General features: G+C 39.2%; 1 protein-coding gene across 5 annotated transcripts in view; it reads left to right on the top strand.

Moving 5' to 3' along the window:
* Positions 1-20,143, top strand: part of UIMC1 (ubiquitin interaction motif containing 1) — a 153,935-nt gene that overhangs the window by 12,104 nt on the left and 121,688 nt on the right. For all 5 annotated transcript variants that reach the window (XM_066342608.1, XM_066342610.1, XM_066342609.1 and 2 more), the window contains exon 2: positions 8,235-8,389. In XM_066342608.1, the coding sequence (XP_066198705.1) occupies positions 8,243-8,389 (147 nt within the window). In that variant the 5' untranslated portion in view covers positions 8,235-8,242. The remainder of the gene's footprint in view (positions 1-8,234; positions 8,390-20,143) is intronic.

Here is a 20,143-nt window from a genome sequence, read left to right as displayed (position 1 = left end):
CGACCTTGGGGTTTTGAACCTGGGTCTTCAGTGTCCCACATTGAGGCTCTGTTCACTGTGCCACCACCTGGTCAGGCGTTGTATGTACTCTTTTGTGTCTTTCTTTGACTCACTGTATGTTTTATATAGTTCTTTCTTTTCTTATTGTTGAGTTTTCCATTGTATGGATAGACCACAATTTCTTTATCCAGTGTCTTGATGAGTATTTGGATTATTTCTAAATTTTGTCTACTGTGAATAGGGCTGTTATGAACAGTCAAACTTTAGGCCGTGGTTATTTAGCTAAGTGGATAGAGTGTCATATGGTATGTGGATGTCCTGATTTCGATCCCTGGTCAGGGCACACATGAGAAACGACCATCTGTTTCTCTTCTCCTCCACCTTTGCTCTCTCTTCACCTCTCATATCCAGTGTCTTGGTTGGACTGAATGCCGGCCTCAGGTGCTGAAGATATCTCAGTTGGTCTGAGCGCCAGTGGAGGCTGCCGGGTGGATCCCAGTCGGGGTGCATGTGGCAGTCTATCTCTCTCTTCACTCCTCTCACTTAAAACAAACAAAAACCAGTCACACTTTATTTTTCTTTGGTAAATACCTGAAGTGGAGTGGCTAGGTCATATATATAATAGGTATATGTTTCATTTTTTATGAAACTGCCAGATTTTTCCAGAGTAGATGTACCATTTTATATTCCGGCCAGCAATGTGTCCGAATTCCAGTTGCTCTGTGTCCTTGGCAGCACTTGGTCTTTCCGTCTTTTAATTTTTAGCTATGCTAGTGGATGTGTAGTGGTATCTCATTGTGTTTAGTTTGGTAAGTTTTTCAGTTATATGCACTCATGAAACTGCTACTACAGTCATGATACAGTACATTTCCATCATCCTCAGAGATTCCTCATGTTTCCTTTCAGTCCCTTACTTCCTACATTCCCTGGAACTTGGCAACTACTTACTTGCTTTTTGTCACTGTAAATTACCGTATTTTTGTACCATAAGACACACCTAGGATTTTTTTTTTTTTTTTTTTTTTTGTATTTTTCTGAAGCTGGAAACGGGAAGAGACAGTCAGACAGACTCCCGCATGCGCCCGACCGGGATCCACCCGGCACGCCCACCAGGGGGCGATGCTCTGCCCCTCCCGGGCGTCGCTCTGTTGCGACCAGAGCCACTCTAGCGCCTGGGGCAGAGGCCAGGGAGCCATCCCCAGTGCCCGGGCCATCTTTGCTCCAATGGAGCCTCGGCTGCGGGAGGGGAAGAGAGAGACAGAGAGGAAGGAGAGGGGTAGGGGTGGAGAAGCAGATGGGCGCTTCTCCTGTGTGCCCTGGCCAGGAATCGAACCCGGGTCCCCCGCACACCAGGCCGACGCTCTACCGCTGAGCCAACCGGCCAGGGCCGACACACCTAGGATTTTAAGGAGGAAAATAAGAAAAAAATATTCTGAACCAACTGGTGTGTTAAAATATTTTAAAAAATACGATAGTTTGCATTTAATATAAGTGGAATAAAACAATGTATATATACTCTTTGTGAATGGCTTTTTTTTTTCATTCAGCAAAATGATTTTGAGTTTTACTTATGTCTTGCCTGTATCTTTTTTATTACTGGGTAGTATTCTGTTGTATGGCTAAACCACAATTTGTTTATTATCTGTTGATGAACGTTTGGTTCATCTCCATCGTTTAACATTGTGGAAGAAGTTGCTGTGAATATTTGTGTACAAGTCTTTGTGTGGTGATATGCTTTTATTTCTGTTGGGTAAATAATAGCAGTGGAGTGACTGGCCTGTATAGTAATATACCTTATTTTTCTAAGAAACTGCCAGTTTTTCAAAGTGGTTATGCCATTTTACATTCCCATTAGCAGTATATGAGAGCCGTTGATGTATTTCTCATCTGTGCCCACAGTTTTTAGCTGTAACTGTTCTAATGAATGTGCAGTGTTATGGCATTGTGGATTGAATTTCTATTTTGACAACTAATGATGCTGAGCATCTTTTTTGTTTGTTCTTTATTTTTATTTATTTATTTTTTTAGAGACAGAGAAGGATAGACAGGACAGACAGACAGGAACGGAGACATGAGAAGCATCAATCATTAGTTTTTCATTGCGTGTTGCAACACCTTAGTTGTTCATCGATTGCTTTCTCATATGCGCCTTGACCGCAGGCCTTCAGTAGACCGAGTAACCCCTTGCTAGAGCCGGCGACCTTGGGTCCAAGCTGGTGAGCTTTTGCTCAAACCAGATGAGCCCGTGCTCAAGCTGGCGACCTCGGGGTTCTCCAACCTGGGTCTTCCGCATCCCAGTCCAACGCTCTATCCACTGCGCCACCGCCTGGTTAGGCTGTTTGTTCTTATTGACCATTAGTATATCTGCTTTTGTGAAGTTTGTTCATCTTTTGCTTATTTAAAGAATTGGTTTGCCTTTTTTTTTATTATTGAATTGAGTTCTTTGTTAGATACCTATATTGAAAATATTTCTCCCATTCTGTGGCTTGTGTTTTTGTTTCCTTAATGGTGTATTTTGAAGAACAGAGATTTTAAATTTCAGTAAAGTCCAGTTTATTAATTTTTAAAAATTCTATGCTTTGTACTTTCTGTATCCTGAGAAATGTTGGCTTACTCAGGGTCACAGAGATTTTATTACCTTTTAAAAGTCTTAGCTCTACAGTAACTTATTGTTAGCACAATCCATAATACATGTATTAATTTAAACTTTTATATATACTTATGCATATACAAAAAAATAAAAATGTAAAAAATGAAATAGTCAAAGAACTTGAATAATACAAAGTAAACATACTTATTAAATAAAAGCACTGGGAGACTTTAGAAAAGGTTATGTCTGTTTGAACCTCTGGATTGCTTCTGAAAATGAAGGAGCTGTGGTGCAACAGTAGCGCATCTGACTCCAGAGCAGAAGGTTGAGTGAAAATGGAGTTTAGCTACATTGTTGGTCGTTTTAAACTCTTGGGTCTTAAGCTCCTTTAAGAATTGGATGAAAGGTATAAAAATTGTTCCCAGGGAATATATAGAAACAAGATAATAATTTTGCACACAATTTCAGGAGGTTGTGAGTCTCTTGAGGCCTATCCATAGATTCTTGTAGAGCTTGTGGATTAACAGGTTAACAATGCTTAGCCAGCATTACAGGCATAACTTAAGAAGCTGGTAAAAGCTCAAATAAACAATTTAACCCTGCATCTAAAACAACTAGAAAAAGAGTAGCAAGTAAAGCCCAGAGGAAACAGGAGGAAGGAAATAATAAAGATCAGAGTAGAAATAAGTGACATAGATGCTAAAAAAACAATACAGAGGATCAATGAAACCAAGAGCTGGTTCTTTGAAAAGGTAAACAATATTGATGAACCTTTAACCAGACTCATCAAAAAGAAAAGAGGACTAAAATAAATAAAATTAGAAATTAGGGTGGAGAAGTAACAACTGACACAGCAGAAATACAAAATATTGTAAGAAAATACTATGAAGAACTGTATGCCAAAAAATTAACCTGGGTGAAATGGACAAATTCCTTGAAACATATAATCTTTCAAAAATCAATCTGGAAGAATTAGAAAACCTAAATAGACCGATTACAACAAATTAGATAGAAACAGTTATCAAAAAACTCCCAACAAACAAAAGCCCTGGCCAGATGGCTTCACTGGCAAATTCGACCAAACATTCAAAGAAGAACTAACTCCTATCCTTCTCAAGCTATTTCAAAAACTTCAAGAGGAGAGAAATCTTCCAAACTCCTTTTATGAGGCGAGCATAATTCTGATTCCAAAACCAGGCAAAGACAACACAAAGAAAGAAAACTATAGGCCAATATCCCTGATGAATTTAGATGCTAAAATTCTCAACAAAATATTAGCAAACCAGATCCAGCAATACATGAAAAAAATGATACATCATGATCAAATGGATTATTCTGGGGAGGCAAGGCTGGTACAATATTTGCAAATCAATCAATCAATGTGATTCATCACATAAACAAAAGGAAGGACAAAAACCACATGATAATATCAGTAGATGCAAAAAAGCATTTGATAAAATCCAGCACCCATTTATGATCAAAACTCAGCAAAGTGGGAATACAGGGAACATACTTCAACATGATAAAGGCCATCTATGACAGAACCACAGAGAACATCATACTCAATGGGCAAAAATTAAATCCCCTTAAGATCAGGAACAAGGCAGGGGTGCCCCATTTCACCCTTCTTATTAAACATAGTTCTGGAAGTCCTAGCCACAGCAGTCGGACAAGAAGAAGAGAAAAGGCATCCAAAGTGGAAAAGAAGAAGTAAAACTATCATTATTTGCTGATGATATGAAACTGTTCATAGAAACCCTAAAGTCTCAGTCAGAAAACTACTGGACCTGATAAATGAATTTAGCAAGGTGGCAGGATATAAAATTAATATTCAGAAGTCAGAGGCATTATTATACACCAACAGTGAACTGCTTGAAGAGAAGTAAAGAAAACAATCCCCTTCACTATTGCAACAAAATAAAATAAAGTACCTAGGAGTAAATTTAACCAAGGAGGTTAAAGACTTGTTCTTGGAAAATTATAAAACATTGATAAAAGAAATCAAGGAAGATACAAACAAGTGGAAGCATATACCGTGTTCATGGATAGAAAGAACAAACATCATTAAAATGTCTATATTACCCAAAACAATTTATAAATTCAGTGCAATTCCTATTAAAATGCCAATGACATACTTCAAAGATATAGAACAAATATTCAAACATTTATATGGAACCAAAAAGAACACGAATAACCTCAGCAATCTTGAAAAAGAAGAATAAAGTGGGTGGTATCACTTCCTGATACTACAAGGCCATTGTACTCAAAACAGCTTGGTAGTAGCATAAGAACAGCTATAAAGATCAATGGAACAGAACAGAGAACCCAGAAATTAACCCACTCCTATATGGACAATTGATATTTGACAAAGGAGGTAAGAGCATACAATGGAGTAATGACAGCCTCTTTAACAAATGGTGATGGGAAAATTGGACAGCTACCTGCAAAAAAGTGAAACTAGACCACCAACTTACACCATTCACAAAAATAAACTCAAAATGAATAAAAAAATGTAAGTCATGTAACCATAAGCATCTTAGAAGAAAACATAGGCAGTAAGCTCTCTGACATCTCTAGCAACAATATATTTGCTCATTTACCTCTACAGACAAGTGAAAAAGGACAAGATGAACAAATGAGACTATATCAAACTAAAAAGCTTTTGCACAGCTAAAGACAATATGAAAAAAATAAAAAGACAAACCACACAATGGAGAACATATTCAACAATACATCTTATAAGGGGTTAATAACCAAAATTTATAAAGAACTTGTAAAACTCAACACCAGTAAGATAAACAATCCAATCAAAGAGGGCAAAAGAAATGAAGAGACATTTCTCCAAAGAAGTCAGACAGATGGCCAATAGGCATATGAAAAAATATTCAATAACAGTAGTCATTAGAGAAATGTAAATTAAAACCACAATGAGATATCACCTCACACCAGTCAGAATGGTGCTCATTAACAAAACAACACAGAATAAGTGCTGGCCAGGATGTGGAGAAAGGGAACCCTCCTGCACTGCTGGTGGGAATGCAGACTGGTGTAGCCACTGTGGAAAACAGTATGGAGATTCTTCAAAAAATTGAAAATCAAACTGCCTTTTGACCCAGCCATCCCATTCTTAGGAATATATCCCAAGAACACCACATAACTGATTCAAAAGAAGAAATGCACCCCCATGTTTATGGCAGCATTCTTTACAGTAGCCAAGATCTGGAAAGAGCTCAAGTGTCTGTCAGTGGACGAGTGGATTAAAAAGCCATAGTACATATACACAATGGAATTCTATGGAGCCACGAAAAAGAAGGAAATCTTACCTTTTGCGACAACATGGATGAACCTGGAAACTTACATTAAGTGAAATAAGCCAGGCAGAGAAAGAAAAATATCATATGACCTCACTCATTTTGAGGAATCCAATGAACTAAATGTGAACTGAGGAACGGAATAGAAACAGGTGGGATCAAATGGACCAGAGGGAAAGCAAACAGAGGGAAATGGGATCAGAGAAGGGAATGAGATTGGTGAAATTATATATACATTAAATGTTATAGAGAGCAGAAAAGCAAATCATGGAGGGTAGGGGGGGTAGGAGGATGTTGAGCAGAACATGGGGGAGGGGTGGTTGCATTGGGGGGATACTAGAATCTATGTAAACAACAAATTAAAATCAATAAAAATAGACTATATTTTCCTCATTGAGTTATCCTGACACCCTTGTTGAAAATTTGATAATGTGTGTTTTCTGGAATCTCAGTTTTGTTTCATTGATCTTTGTCTATCCTTGTGCCAGAGTGTCACAGTGTCTCAATAACTAGCTTTGTAGTAAGTTTTAAATTGAGATATGTGAATCGTTCACATTTTTTCCCTTTATTCAAGACTATTCTGGGACCTTCTGTTTCCATGTGAATTTTAGGATCAACTTGTCTATTTCCTCAAAAACGCCAACAGGGAATTTATTAGGGATTATGTTGCATTCATAGAGCAATTTGGGGAATATTGCTGTCTTAACAATATCAAGTCTTCCAGTTTGTGAACAATAGATGTCTTTGCATTTCCTTAGATCTTCTTTAATTTCTTTTAACAATATTTTAAAGGTTTCAGTTACAAGTCTTCTACTTTGTTAAATTTATTCCTAAATTATTAGAAATTGAATTTTTGGATTGTTTGTTGCTAGTAGATAGCAGTACAAGTGGTTTTTGAATATTAACCTTGTATAAACATCTTGCTGAACTCATTCATTAGTTATATTTTTGTATATTTTTCTTTTTTTTCAATTACAAAATTATGTTATCTGCAAATTATGATAGGGTTTACTTGTGTGTATGTTTTAGTGAGAGAGAGAGAGAGACAGACAGACAGAAAGGGACAGACAGGAAGGGAGAGAGATGAGGAGCATCAACTCATAGTTGCAGCACCTTAGTTGTTCATTGGTTGCTTTCTCATTTGTGCCTGGACTGAGGGGCTCCAGCTGAGCCAGTGACTCTTGCTTGTGCCAGTGTCCCCTTGCTTAAGCCAGTGACCTTGGGCTCAAATCAGCAACCTTGGGCTTTAAGCCAGTGACCTTTGGTCTCAAGCCAGTGACCATGGGGTCATGCCTCTGATCCCATGCCCAAGCTGGTGACCCTGGGCTCAAACTGGTGAGTCTGCGCTCAAGCCGGATGAGCCCATGCTCAAGCTGGTGACCTAAGGGTTTTGAATCTGTGTCCTCAGCATCCCAAACTGACACTATCCATTGTGCTACCACTTGGTCAGGCAAATTATGATAGTTTACTTCGTCCTCTTCAATTTGGGTATCTTTCCTTTGGGATAATGGACCTGTGTAGAATCTTCAGTATAATGTTTACCTTCTCAATTAAAGTCTCAATACAATAAACAGATAATGATGTATTATAGAATTGTACCCCTGTATAATTCAATTAAAAAATAAAATTTTAGTATCATGTTCAATAGAAATGATTAAAGCAGACATTCTTGTTTTGTTTTTCTAAGTGAGGGGAGGGGAGATACTGAGACAGACTCCCACATCTACCTCCACCAGGATCAACCAGGTAATCCCCTTCTGGGGCCGATGCTCTACCCATCTGAGGCCGTGCTCTCAACTGAGCTATTTTTAGTGCCTGAGATCGAGGCTTCCCCAGCCATCTTCAGTGCCCAGGCTGATGCACTCAAACCAATCAAGGCATGTCTCTGGGAGGGGAAGGGGTGGAGAAGCAGATGGTCGCTTCTCCTGTGTGCCCTACTGGAAATCGAACCTGGGACATCCACATGCCAGGATGATGCTCATCCACTGAGCCAGATGGCCAGGGCCAGCATTCATTCTTTTATCTTTGAGTATGATATTAGTTGTGGATGTTTTGGAGATGTTCTTATTATCAGGGTGAGGCACTGGTATTTAAAAAAAAATTTTTAAGATAAATTATATGCAATCAAGAAAACTAATTATCTAAGTCAATGTTTAAGGAACTAGGATAAATTATTGTATTATTCCTGTTGATATTTAACTAAAGAGTAGTGGAAAAGTTCAGATACCTAATTTTACTTTTATTAGATGGATATCTTTTTTATATATGACTGAATTACAAATAGCATCTAGAAAACTTTTACTTTGAGTGAATTATTTGTCCTTATTTTTCAGACAGAGGGATGCCACGGAGGAAGAGAAAAGTTAAAGAAGCCTGTGAAGCTCAGAACCTGGAGAAGAAAGCTGTAGAAGGTACCAGTGCTGTCAATGTAAAGAGGAAGCGTAAACTTGAGGGTGCATTCATTGTGATATCTGACAGTGATGGAGAGGTCAGTATTTTGAAGAGTGGAGCTCTAGGTCTCAAACCAGGCCTTGTTATATAAGACTGGTTTGTGTCGTGACCAAACCTTAGTACCAGCTTGTTTGACTGTGCAATTTTTACTCAGCTTTATTTTATTTGTAAATGGAAAAGAAAGTAATCATATTGTTTGGCTGAGGATGGATCATGGTACTGAGGATCATGGTTATAATTATTAACCCAAGATGGTATTTTTAAATTATTTGAATGATCTATATCAAATGTAAATCTTAATTTACCCACAGACATGGTTCAATTGGTTTGAGTGCATCAGCCTGGGCACTGAAGATGGCTCTGGGAAGCCTCTGCCATAGGCACTAAAAATAGTTCAGTTGTGAGCACGGCCCCAGATAGGTAGAGCATCAGCCCCAGAAGGGGGTTGCCTGGTTGATCCCAGTGGGGGTGCATGTGGGAGTCTGTCTCTGTATTTCCCCTCCCCTCACTTGGAAAAGAATAGATAAATAAATAATAAGAAAGAATGCCTCCTCAAGTCAGAAACAAAACAAGAATGTCTGCTTTAATCATTTCTTTTGAACATGATACTGAATTTTTATTTTTTAATTGAATTTATTGGGGTGACATTTACATAAGTATGGAAAATGCAAGAAAGGGGATGTAAATGCTCGCTATTTATTTAGAGGCTGGGAGGCAGACTTCTGCATGCGCCCCAACTGAGATTCACCTGGCAAGCCCATGGGGCTGTTGCTCTATTGAAACCATAACCATTTTAGTGCCTGAGGTGAGGCCATGGTGCCATCCTCAGTGCCTTGACCAACTTACTCCAATGGAGCCTTGGCTGCAGGAGGGGAAGAGAGAGGTAGAGAAGCAGATGGTCCAGTCTCCTGTGTGCCCTGACTGGGAATCGAACCTGGGACATCCAAACACGGACCAACGCCCTACCACTGAGCCAGCCTATGAGGGCAAGGTTTTGTGTTTCCCCATGTTTAAGACGCACCTTAATTTTGGGGCCCGAAATTTGAAAAAAAAATATTACATAACGTTATTGAACTCAAGTTTTATTCATCATAAAATTCATACAACTCCTCATCACTGTCAAAACTCCCATCCCTTGTCCTCGTCTGTGTCTGATGATGAATCACTGTCTTCAACAATGAGTGCAAAAACAAGCACAAAAAGTGGGAAATGCATGTAAAAAAATCTATAACCACTGTATAAGATGCACCCAGTTTTTAGACCCCAATTTTTTGCAAAAAGGTTCATCTTATACATGGGGAAATATGGTAATTTTGTGTATGGTATCTAATAGCAGTCTAGTTTCATTCTTTTGTATGTGACCTTCCAGTTTTCCAGCACCATTTTTTGAGGCTTTCTTTTCTCCATTATATGTTTTTTGTTCCTTTGTTGAAAACTAGTTGCATAATACATGTGTGTTTATTTTTATGCTCTCAATTCTGTTTCATTTGTCTATGTGTCTGTTTTTTTGCCCATGCCATATTGTTTTGTTTATTGTAACTTTGTAGTCAGGGAGTGTGGTACCTCATGCCTTGTTCCTTTTCTCAGGATTGTCTTGGCTATTTGGGGTCTTCTGTGGTTCCATAAAAATTTGATGATTTTTTTTTTTTTCTATTTTTTTTGAAAAATGCTACTGGGATTTGATGGGGATTGCATTAAGTCTGTCTATGGCTTTGAATCCATGTACACAGACTGTCTTTTCATTTCTTGGTGCCTTTTTAAATTACTCATAATAATGTCTTGTATTGGACCTTCATGTCCTTTAAGTTTATTCCTAGGTATTTTATTATTCTTGTTGCTCTACTTCTTCTCTTGATCATGTGTCATTTGAGTTCTTGCAGTAGACTCTGAACTTTCTTCTCTTCCTTCAGTTTTTTCTCTCTACATTTTACTTAACTTTCTTTTAGAAATTCAGATTTTAGTTCTTTGTACTTGCTTGCTTAAAAATTTATGACCATGGCCTGACCAGGCGGTGGCACAGTGGATAGAGTGTCGGACTAGGATGCGGAGGACCCTGGTTTGAGACCCCAAGGTCGCCAGCTTGAGCGCGGGCTCATCTGGTTTGAGCAAAGCTCACCAACTTGGACCCAAGGTCGCTGGCTCGAGTAAGGGGTTACTCGGTCTGCTGAAGGCCCGCGGTCAAGGCACATATGAGAAACCAATCAATGAATGACTAAGGTGTTGCAACGAAAAACTGGTGAGTGATGCTTCTCATCTCTCTCCATTCCTGTCTATCTGTCCCTATCTGTCCCTCTCTATGACTCTCTGTCTCTGTAAAAAAAAAAAATTATGACCATAATACCTACAAGATCAATTTAGAATTTTAATGTTACACTTGTCAGAAACTCACAATCTGGTTTTATCTGTACTCTTTTTCATTTTATTTTCTTTTTAGGATAGAGGAGGGGAGATAGTGAGGCAGACTCCCGCATGCACCCCGACCAGGATCTACCCGGCAACCTCAATAGGGGCCCATACTTCAGTATCAAGCTATTTTTAGTACCTGAGGTGCTCCAGTAGAGCTACCTTCAGAGCCCTGAGCCATGCTGGACCCTGTTGAGCCACTAGCTGCCGGAGAGGATGAGGGAGAAGGGGTAGAGCAGGGGTCGGGAACCTATGGCTCATGAGGCAGATGTGGCTCTTTTGATGGCTGCATCTGGCTCGTGGACAAATCTTTAGTAAAAAAAATAATAACGTTAAAAATATAAAATATTCTCATGTATTACAATCCATTCATTTCCTACCGCTCATGTTCATGGTTGCGGGTGGCTGGAGCCAATCACAGCTGTCCTCCGGGACAACACTAAATTTTTATTGGATAATGCGTAAGGTACACGGGTCGTTGTGTGGTCCAGAAGTAAACTTCTCTCCTTTTAATCAAGTAGTCAGCTAGCTAATTGCAGAAACCCTTTTGACGAAGAAGATGGCTAAAAGAAAAAAAGATGAAGACTATTGTACTTTTCAGCAGGAATGGACAGAGGAATTCTCCTTTGTGGAGAGAGCAGGTTCTGCAGTGTGTCTAATATGCAATGATAAAATTGCATTGATGACATGGTCAAATATAAAGCGGCACTTTGACACATGCCGTACTACATTTGCATCAAAATATCCAGCGGGGTGCCTGACCTGTGGTGGCGCAGTGGATAAAGCGTCAACCTGGAAATGCTGAGGTCGCCGGTTCGAAACCCTGGGCTTGCCTGGTCAAGGCACATGTGGGAGTTGATGCTTCCAGCTCCTCCCCCCTGTCTCTCTCTCTGTCTCTCTCTGTCTCTCTCTCCTCTCTAAAATGAATAAATAAAACAAACAAACAAACAAAAAATATCCAGCGGGGGACAGCAGGAAGAAAGCATGTCAAGAGCTACTGTGCAGAGTGCAAGCTAGTCAGCAGCAACTCTGTGTTTGGACCCAACAAGGTGACTGGAATTGGGCTAGCTTTGCTGGTGCTTTAGCAATTGTGAGAAACGGAAAGCCATTCACAGATGGGGAGTATGCCAAAACATTCATGCTTGATGTTGCCAATGAACTTTTTGATGACTTTTCAGATAAAGAGAAGATAATCAAATGAATAAAAGACATGCTTCTGTCACTAAGAACTGTTCACAATTGTACCATCATGATGGCAAATCAAATTGAGGCAACACAAGTGAAGGGCATAAATGCAGCACCATTCTTTTCTCTCGCTTTGGATAAGTCAACAGACGAAAGCCATTTATCCCAGTTCAGCGTGATTGCAAGGTATGTTGTCGGTGACACACTCTGTGAGGAAAGTCTTGCTGTTTTGCCTATGAAAGAGACAACAAGAGGAGAGGATTTATCCAAGTTTTTCACTGAGTTCGCTAAAGAAAAAAATCTACCGATGGATAAACTTATTTCGGTGTGTACTGATGGTGCTCCGTGCATGGTGGGGAAAAACAGAGGATTCATAGCGCTTCCTCGTGAACATGAAAAAAGACCCATCCTAAGTTTTCACTGCATCCTACATCAGGAGGCGCTTTGTGCTCAGATGTGTGGTGAGCACCTTGGTGAGGTGATGTTGCTGGTCATTCGGGTGGTCAACTTTATTGTTGCCCAAGCTTTAAATGATCGCCAGTTTAAAACACTGCTGGATGAAGTTGGGAATAATTATCCTGGTCTGCTTCTGCCCAGCAGTGTGCGTTGGTTGTCAAGAGGGAAGGTGCTCAGCCGTTTCGCGGTTTGTCTGAGCGAAATGCAGACTTTTCTTGAAATGAAAAACATCGAGCATCCTGAGTTAGCTAACACTGAGTGGTCCTGAAGTTCTACTATCTCATGGACATGACTGAACATCTGAACCAGCTCAATGTAAAAATGCAAGGCGTTGGAAATACAGTCTTATCCCTTCAACAAGCAGTGTTTGCATTTGAAAACAAGCTGGAACTCTTCATGGCTGACATTGAAACAGGTCATTTACTACACTTGGAAAAACTGGGAGAGTTTAAAGATGCATGCACAGCAAGTGACCCTACTCAACATCTTGATCTCCAGCAGCTAGCGGGCTTTACATCTAATCTCCTGCAGTCATTCAAAGCACACTTTGGAGAATTTCGTGAGAGCACTCGTCTTTTTAAGTTCATCACCCATCCACACGAGTGTGCAGTGGACAGCACTGACCTGAGTTACATCCCTGGTGTCTGTCAGAGATTTTGAGCTACAAGCTGCTGACCTGAAGGTCGCAGACATGTGGGTGAATGAGTTCAAGTCACTGAATGAAGATTTGGAAAGACTTGCACGACGGCAAGCAGAGCTGGCGAGCAAACACAAGTGGGGAGAAATGAAAAAACCAACCTGTGGACCAGCTGATTGTCAAAACTTGGAACGCGCTTCCTGTCACATACCACACACTGCAGCATGCGAGTATTGCTGTACTGACAATGTTTGGCTCTACGTATGCATGTGAGCAGTCTTTCTCACATCTAAAGATCGTTAAGACCAGTCTACGATCACGTTTAACGGATGGAAGTCTCAATGCCTGCATGAAGCTTAACTTCACCACATATCAACCCGACTACAAAGCCATCAGCAAAACCATGCAGCACCAGAAGTCGCATTCATGGTAAGAAGTACTTTATTCATCATTGGTTAGCAACAGTATAACAACGTTACTAAAAAGAATTCAGCCCTGGCTAGTTGGCTCAGTGGTAGAGCGTCGGCCTGGAGTGCAGGAGTCCCGGGGTTGATTCCCGGCCAGGGCACACAGGAGAAGCGCCCATCTGCTTATGCACCCCTCCCCCTCCTTCTTCTCTGTCTCTGTCTTCCCCTCCGCAGCCAAGGCTCCATTGGAGCAAAGTTGGCCCAGGCACTGAGGATGGCTCTATGGCCTCCACCTCAGGCGCTAGAATGGCCCTGGTTGCAACAGAGGAATGCCCCAGAGGGGCAGAGCATCGCCCCCTGGTGGGCATGCCGGGTGGATCCTGGTCCGGCGCATGCGGGAGTCTGTCTGACTGCCTCCCCGTTTCCAACTTCGAAAAGATACAAAAAAAAGAATTCAGAGACTTATTGTACTTAAAAGTGTTGGTCTTACAGAAAATGCACACATTTACTTGTATTTAGTGTTAAACATATTGTAGGGCTCTCACAGAATTACATTTTAAAATATGTGGCGTTCATGGCGCTCTCAGTCAAAGAGGTTCCCGACCCCTGGGGTAGAGGGAGAACTGGGAGAAGCAAATGTCGCTTCTCCTGTGTGCCCTGACCGGAATTAAACATGTGCTGGGCTGACATGCTATTCACTGAGCCACTGGCCAGGGCCTTATTTCTACTCTTATCAGCAGTTCATTCTTTGTCCCCATGCCAAGATTATTATCATTTAAAAAAATTTTTCCATTTGATATTTAAAAAGTTGCATATTTTTAATAATTATAAAAATTGAGTATTTTTTTATATCTTTATTGGGTATTTGTTTATTTTTTTTTGAATTTTCTCATAGTTTTTAATTAGGATTTTGTCAAAATAGATTTTTTTAAGATGTAAAAGTATAAAGAAAACAAAACAGCCCATCAATTCTACTACACAGATACTTTAAAAAGTTACATACGTTTAAAAAATCAAAACAATAAAAACTGTTTGAAAACAAACTGTATAGAAAGGTTTTAAATGACGATGTATACCTTAGTGTACATTTCTTTGTATTTTTCTAGAGAAAAAGCTTTATGCCTATGCCATCAATAAAAACTTTTATAGAAAAGAAATGCTACACATACTATTTTGCTTTTTTCAATGAATATTTCTTGGGAGTCTTTCTGTAACAGCACATATAGATCTATCTCAATTTGAAAAAGTTGTCAAATACATCACACATATAGGAGAGTGCATAAAATGTATATGCATAGTTTTTAAAATTTATTTTGAGGGAGAGAGAGACAGGAAAGGGGAGAGACAGGGAGAGGGAGGAGAAAGAAGCATCAACTTGTACCTGCTTCACTTTAGTTGTTCTTTGCTTCTTGTAAGTGCCTTGACCTAGGGGTCCCAGCCGAGCTAGTAACCTCTTGCTCTAGCCAGCAACCTTGGGCTCAAGCCAGTGACCTTGGGATCATGCTGATAACCTCATGCTCAAGCCACTAGTCCCCACTGGTCAGGTTAAATGCATAGTTTAAAAAAACAATCTGTCTGACCAGGCGGTGGCGCAGTGGATAGAGCGTTGGACTGGGATGTGGAGGGACCCAGGTTTGAGACCCCGAGGTTGCCAGCTTGAGCGCAGGCTCATCTGGCTTGAGCAAAAAAAAAAAAAAGCTCACCAGCTTGGACCCAGGGTCACTGGCTCCAGCAAGGGGTTACTCAGTCTGCTGAAGGCCCGCGGTCAAGGCACATATGAGAAAGCAATCAGTGAACAACTAAGGTGTCGCAGTGCGCAGCGAAAAACTAATGATTGATGCTTCTCATCTCTCTGTTTTTGTCTGTCTGTCCCTGTCTATCTGACTCTCTGTCTCTGTAAAAAAAAAAAAATCTGAGCACTTGTATTCACTACCTTAGAAGCCCTTTTGAATTAGTCTGACCCGTTCCAGTCACATTCCTTTTAACCCATGTAATGGTAACCACTGTATTTATCTTTCTATGCTTTTCCTTATGGTTCTATCTTATTTATGTGTATTCCTAGGCAGTGTACATATGTATATTGCAAAACTTGAATCTCAGTGGTTAGATGCTTCTACCAACATTTTTCTATAATCTCCTTTTCCAAAGATTTGAAATTTTATCTTTATTGTAAATTAAAATCTTCCCTTAAATGTTTTTTTGGATTTCTTTTTCTTTTTCATTTTATTTAGAAAATTAACAGGGTGACATTGATCAATAAAAGTACATAGGTTTCGCCTGACTATGTGGTGGCGCAGTGGATAGAGTGTTGGACTGGGATGTGGAGGACCCAGGTTTGAGAACCTGAGGTCGCCAGCTTGAGCGCGGGCTCAGCTGGTTTGAGCAAAAGCTCACCAGCTTGGACCCAAGGTTGCCGGCCCGAGCAAGGGGTTACTCTCTCTGCTGAAGGCCTGCGGTCAAGGCACATATGAGAAAGCAATCAATGAACAACTAAGGTGTCGCAACAAAAAGCTGATGATTGATGCTTCTCTCCTCTCTCTGTTCCTGTCTGTCTGTCCCTATCTATCCTTCTCTCTGACTCTCTGTAAAAAAAAAAAAAAGGTACATAGGTTTCAGGTCAAAATTTCTATAGCATTTGAACTGTTGATTATGTTGTATACCCATCACCCAAAGTCAAATCATTTTCTTTCACCTTGTATTTGTCCCTCTTTTTACCTTTCCCCTACCCTGATTTTTTTTTTCTCTTTTTTTGGAGCATTTTAAATTTTGTTCCATTGACCTGTCACATATTTTTGAAATTGTTTAGTGTATTATCTTGGTTTATTTAGGTAAGAGCTTGTATCTGCTAATAAGTTTCATTTTTTCTCTTTCTAGTAAACTTATACCTAATTTTTTTGTTTCATTGCATTGACTTTAGCCTCCAGAACAATGTTGATTGTCATAAATGATAGAGTACACCTTCGTCTTGATTTTGAATTTAATTGTAGAAGTATTTAATGTTTTGCTATTTGTTTCATATTTCTGTTCTTTATTGTATTACAGAAATATCCTTTAATTGCTTATATGCTATTAGTGTATTTAAGAATGGATGTTTAATCAAATGCCTTTTCATTATTTAACAAGATGATGGTATAGTTTTTCTCCTTTAATCAGTTAATATATAGTTCATTAATATATTTTCTAATGTTGGAACATCTTTGCGTTTCTGGAGAAAATTTTACTTGGTCACGTTGTATTACATTAACATAATATATATTTTTTATATATTGATTTTTAGAGAAAGAGGAAGGAAGAGAGAGAGAGAGAGAGAATCATTGATTTATTTTGATTATTTATGCACTCATTGGTTGATTCTTGTATGTGCCCTGACTAGGGATCGAAACCCACCACCTTGGCACATAGGAATGACACTCTAACCAACTGAGCTACCCAGCCTGGGCCACATTAATGTAATACTGAATTTGCTTTCTTAATGTATCATTTACGAGTTTTTTGTGTATTCCTTGAAGCATTGATTTTACATAAGTGTCTTTAGTTTTGGTACTAGGTCAGATTTTAATTTCAGGTTTATGCTGTAAAATAGAAGGGGCATGACCAGGCGGTGGCAGGCCGTAGTAGATAGAGTGTCGGCCTGGAACGCAGAGAACCCATGTTCGAAACCCCAAGGTTGCTGGCTTGAGTAGGGAATCATAGACATGACCTCAAGGTCACTGGCTTGAGTACAATGGTTGCCAGCTTGAGCAAGGGGTCACTTGCCTCTGCCGCCCTATCAAAGCACATATGAAACAGCAATCAGTGAACAACTAAGGTGCTGCAATGAAGAATTGATGCTTCTCACCTTTCTCCCTTCCTGTGTGTCCCTCTCTCTGTCTCTCTCACACAAAAAATAAATAAAATAAAATAAAATGGAAAGGAAGCTTTTCATTGTTTTTTTTTTTGTCCTACCACCATTGGATAGTATGTAGAGGAATTGTCTGTTCTTTAACGTTTACTAGTACTTGCTCCTAAACTGTTCTATCAACTAATTTTGTGTGTGTGTGTGTGTGTGTGTGTGTGTGTGTGTGTGTATTTTTCTGAAGTGAGAAGCCGAGAGGCAGAGAAACAGACTCCCACATGCACCTGACCAGGATCCAGCATGCCCACTAGGGGGCGATGTTCTTCCGATCTGGGATGTTGCCGTGTTGCAATCGGAGCCATTTTAGTGCCTGAGGCAGAGGCCATGGACCCGTCCTCAGCACCCAGGCCAACTTTGTTCCAGTGGAGCCTTGGCTGCGAGAGGGGAAGAGAGAGACAGAGAGGAAGGAGAGAGGGAAGGGTGGAGAAGCAGGTGGGCGCTTCTCCTGTGTGTCCTGGCCAAAATCGAACCCGGGAAATCCACAGCCTGACCAATGCTCTACCATTGAGCCAACTGGCTAGGGCTCAACTGTTTTTAATATTTACTTTATGTTTTTTAAATATCTTTTGTATTTTTGTGAGACTTTTAAATGACTTTGTTTTAGCATATAAATAAATAGATGATAGAGTCATTTGGGAGCATATTCATTTGGCCTTGGAAGTTGAAAATTGAATGAATTACTTGATATTTCTTTTGCTCTTTGTACTATTGACAGGACTACAATTTGTTCTTCAGTTTAGATATTACTACCTTTTGGGTTCCTTGCAGATTTTCCAAGACTGGGTCATTTGGCCATCTATTGTGCTTCCACAGAACCTATGCTTATTTCTGAAGTATTACTTGTCACAGTGTTGTGGAATTGCCATGTGTTTTTTCTGCCTTCATCATTGGACTATGATTTCCTGGAGGGCAGGAATTCTTTATCTGGAACACTTAACAATAATGTTTGGCCTGCACTAGTAGGCATTTTCAAAAAATATCTGTATCAGGTTTTACTTGTTGGTGCTGTTTTATATTTTTTTAAGAAAATAACCTAGTGCCTAGTACAAAAGAAGATTTGGAGTTTTATAGTTGGACAGAGCTAGATTTATTCCTGACTTTATACTGTTGGAGCCTCACTTTTCTCATCTATGAAATGGAGGCATTGATCTCTTCACACAGGGATTTTGAGAAGAATTAATTGAGGTAATGTATATAGAGTGCCTGGCACATAATAAATACACACTATAGACTAACTTGTTATTATTATTTTTAAAAGTTTCTATTTTATGATAAAAATGTTGTGTATAAATTACCCAGCTAATTTCTTAAAATTTATAGTGTTTCTAGTTGCAAAGTACTTTAATATAATAATATAATATGTTAGTAAAAATAAAATTCACTCATCTCAATCCACTCATCTCTAAAACTGGTAGACTTATAAGAAACATTTATATAAGAGACTACAAGAAGTGTGCTGTGTCACAGAATTGCTTCTTTGATACTAGTTGGAGCATCTGTCTCACTCTCTGAAAGAAGATGCCCACAAGGGTCAGTAATCAGTTGGATTTTGTCAATACCAAAGTTGATGAATTGGATTTATTTATTCTTGTCTTTTTCAATCTTCAGTTCTCCATTTTCAAGATTCTCAGTTGTCACTTTGAAGTATTTCAGTTGGATAAAAGTCTGCTCTCCTGGGAATAGGAAGATGCATTTCTGTCTGCTATTTCCCTCTTTTCTAATCTTTAAGAGAATAGTTTCTTGAACCTCACAGCATTTATTTTGCTTTTAGTATCTGCTTACCCCTTTAAGAAAGATGGTTTAGATATCACTGTGTGCTCTTAAAATTAAAATCTGCTATAGCCCTGGTTGGGTAGCTCAGCTGGTTAGAGCATTATCCTGATATGCCAAGGTTGTGCGTTTGATCCCTGGTCAGGGTACATACAAGAATTAACCATTTAATGCATAAATTGATGAAGCAGCTGATGGATGTTTCTCTGTCTCTCTCTTGTCTTCTCTCTAAAATCAATCAATAAAATAAAATAAAATCAGCTATATACCCAGAAATATCTTTCTCCAGCCCTTTGCTTAGGCAATGTTGCAATGTTTTTCATACAAAAAGTGAGCTTATTCAGGGAATGTGTTCTATCTCTTAGCAGATTCTGTGCAGATATTAACATTAAATATTTTAATCTAAAGTTAATATGTTTATAGCTTTTCCAACTGGTAAAACTTAAGAAGGCTTATTCATTATTTATTCAACAGTCAACATCATTGAGCACCTAATATGTGTCAGATACTATTATAGGGGCTGGAGATATAGTATGAACTGTATCTTCAAAACAGATTTTCTGCTCTTATGGAGCATATACTTTAGTGAGCACACTCTTAAGTAAAGGGATTAAGTATATTTCCCTTTGGTATTATAAACTTTAAACTTAGATAAACTTTTTTATAAAGTTGACCAATTAATCATTGTCTTTGAAGTTGTTTTTTCAACTTGATTCAAGTGGTTAAAACGTTACTTTGGGATTTTATGAACAGCCCCAACTTCAATTGTTCTATCTCTTGGATTCCCCAACCATGGAAATAATCTGGAACTCTTGTTATTTCATCATCCAAACTATTCCAAGACTTTCTTATACCTTGAGGGTTATAAAAATCTTTTTGTTTTGTTTTCTTGTTTCAGAACGTATTGTCACCAAATTTATGACAACAGTGTTTGTGTATTTGGTATCTGTTGAGATTAGAAACAATTCAGGTTTGTTAATTTATTTATTTATGACAGATACAGAGAGAAGGACAGATAGGGACAGAGAGACAGGAAGG

The sequence above is a fragment of the Saccopteryx leptura genome, chromosome 6 (genome assembly GCF_036850995.1).
Source record: "Saccopteryx leptura isolate mSacLep1 chromosome 6, mSacLep1_pri_phased_curated, whole genome shotgun sequence".
Lineage (NCBI taxonomy): Eukaryota > Metazoa > Chordata > Mammalia > Chiroptera > Emballonuridae > Saccopteryx > Saccopteryx leptura.
Note: the sequence above shows the minus strand (reverse complement) of the source record. Positions and strands in the feature narration are given on the sequence as shown.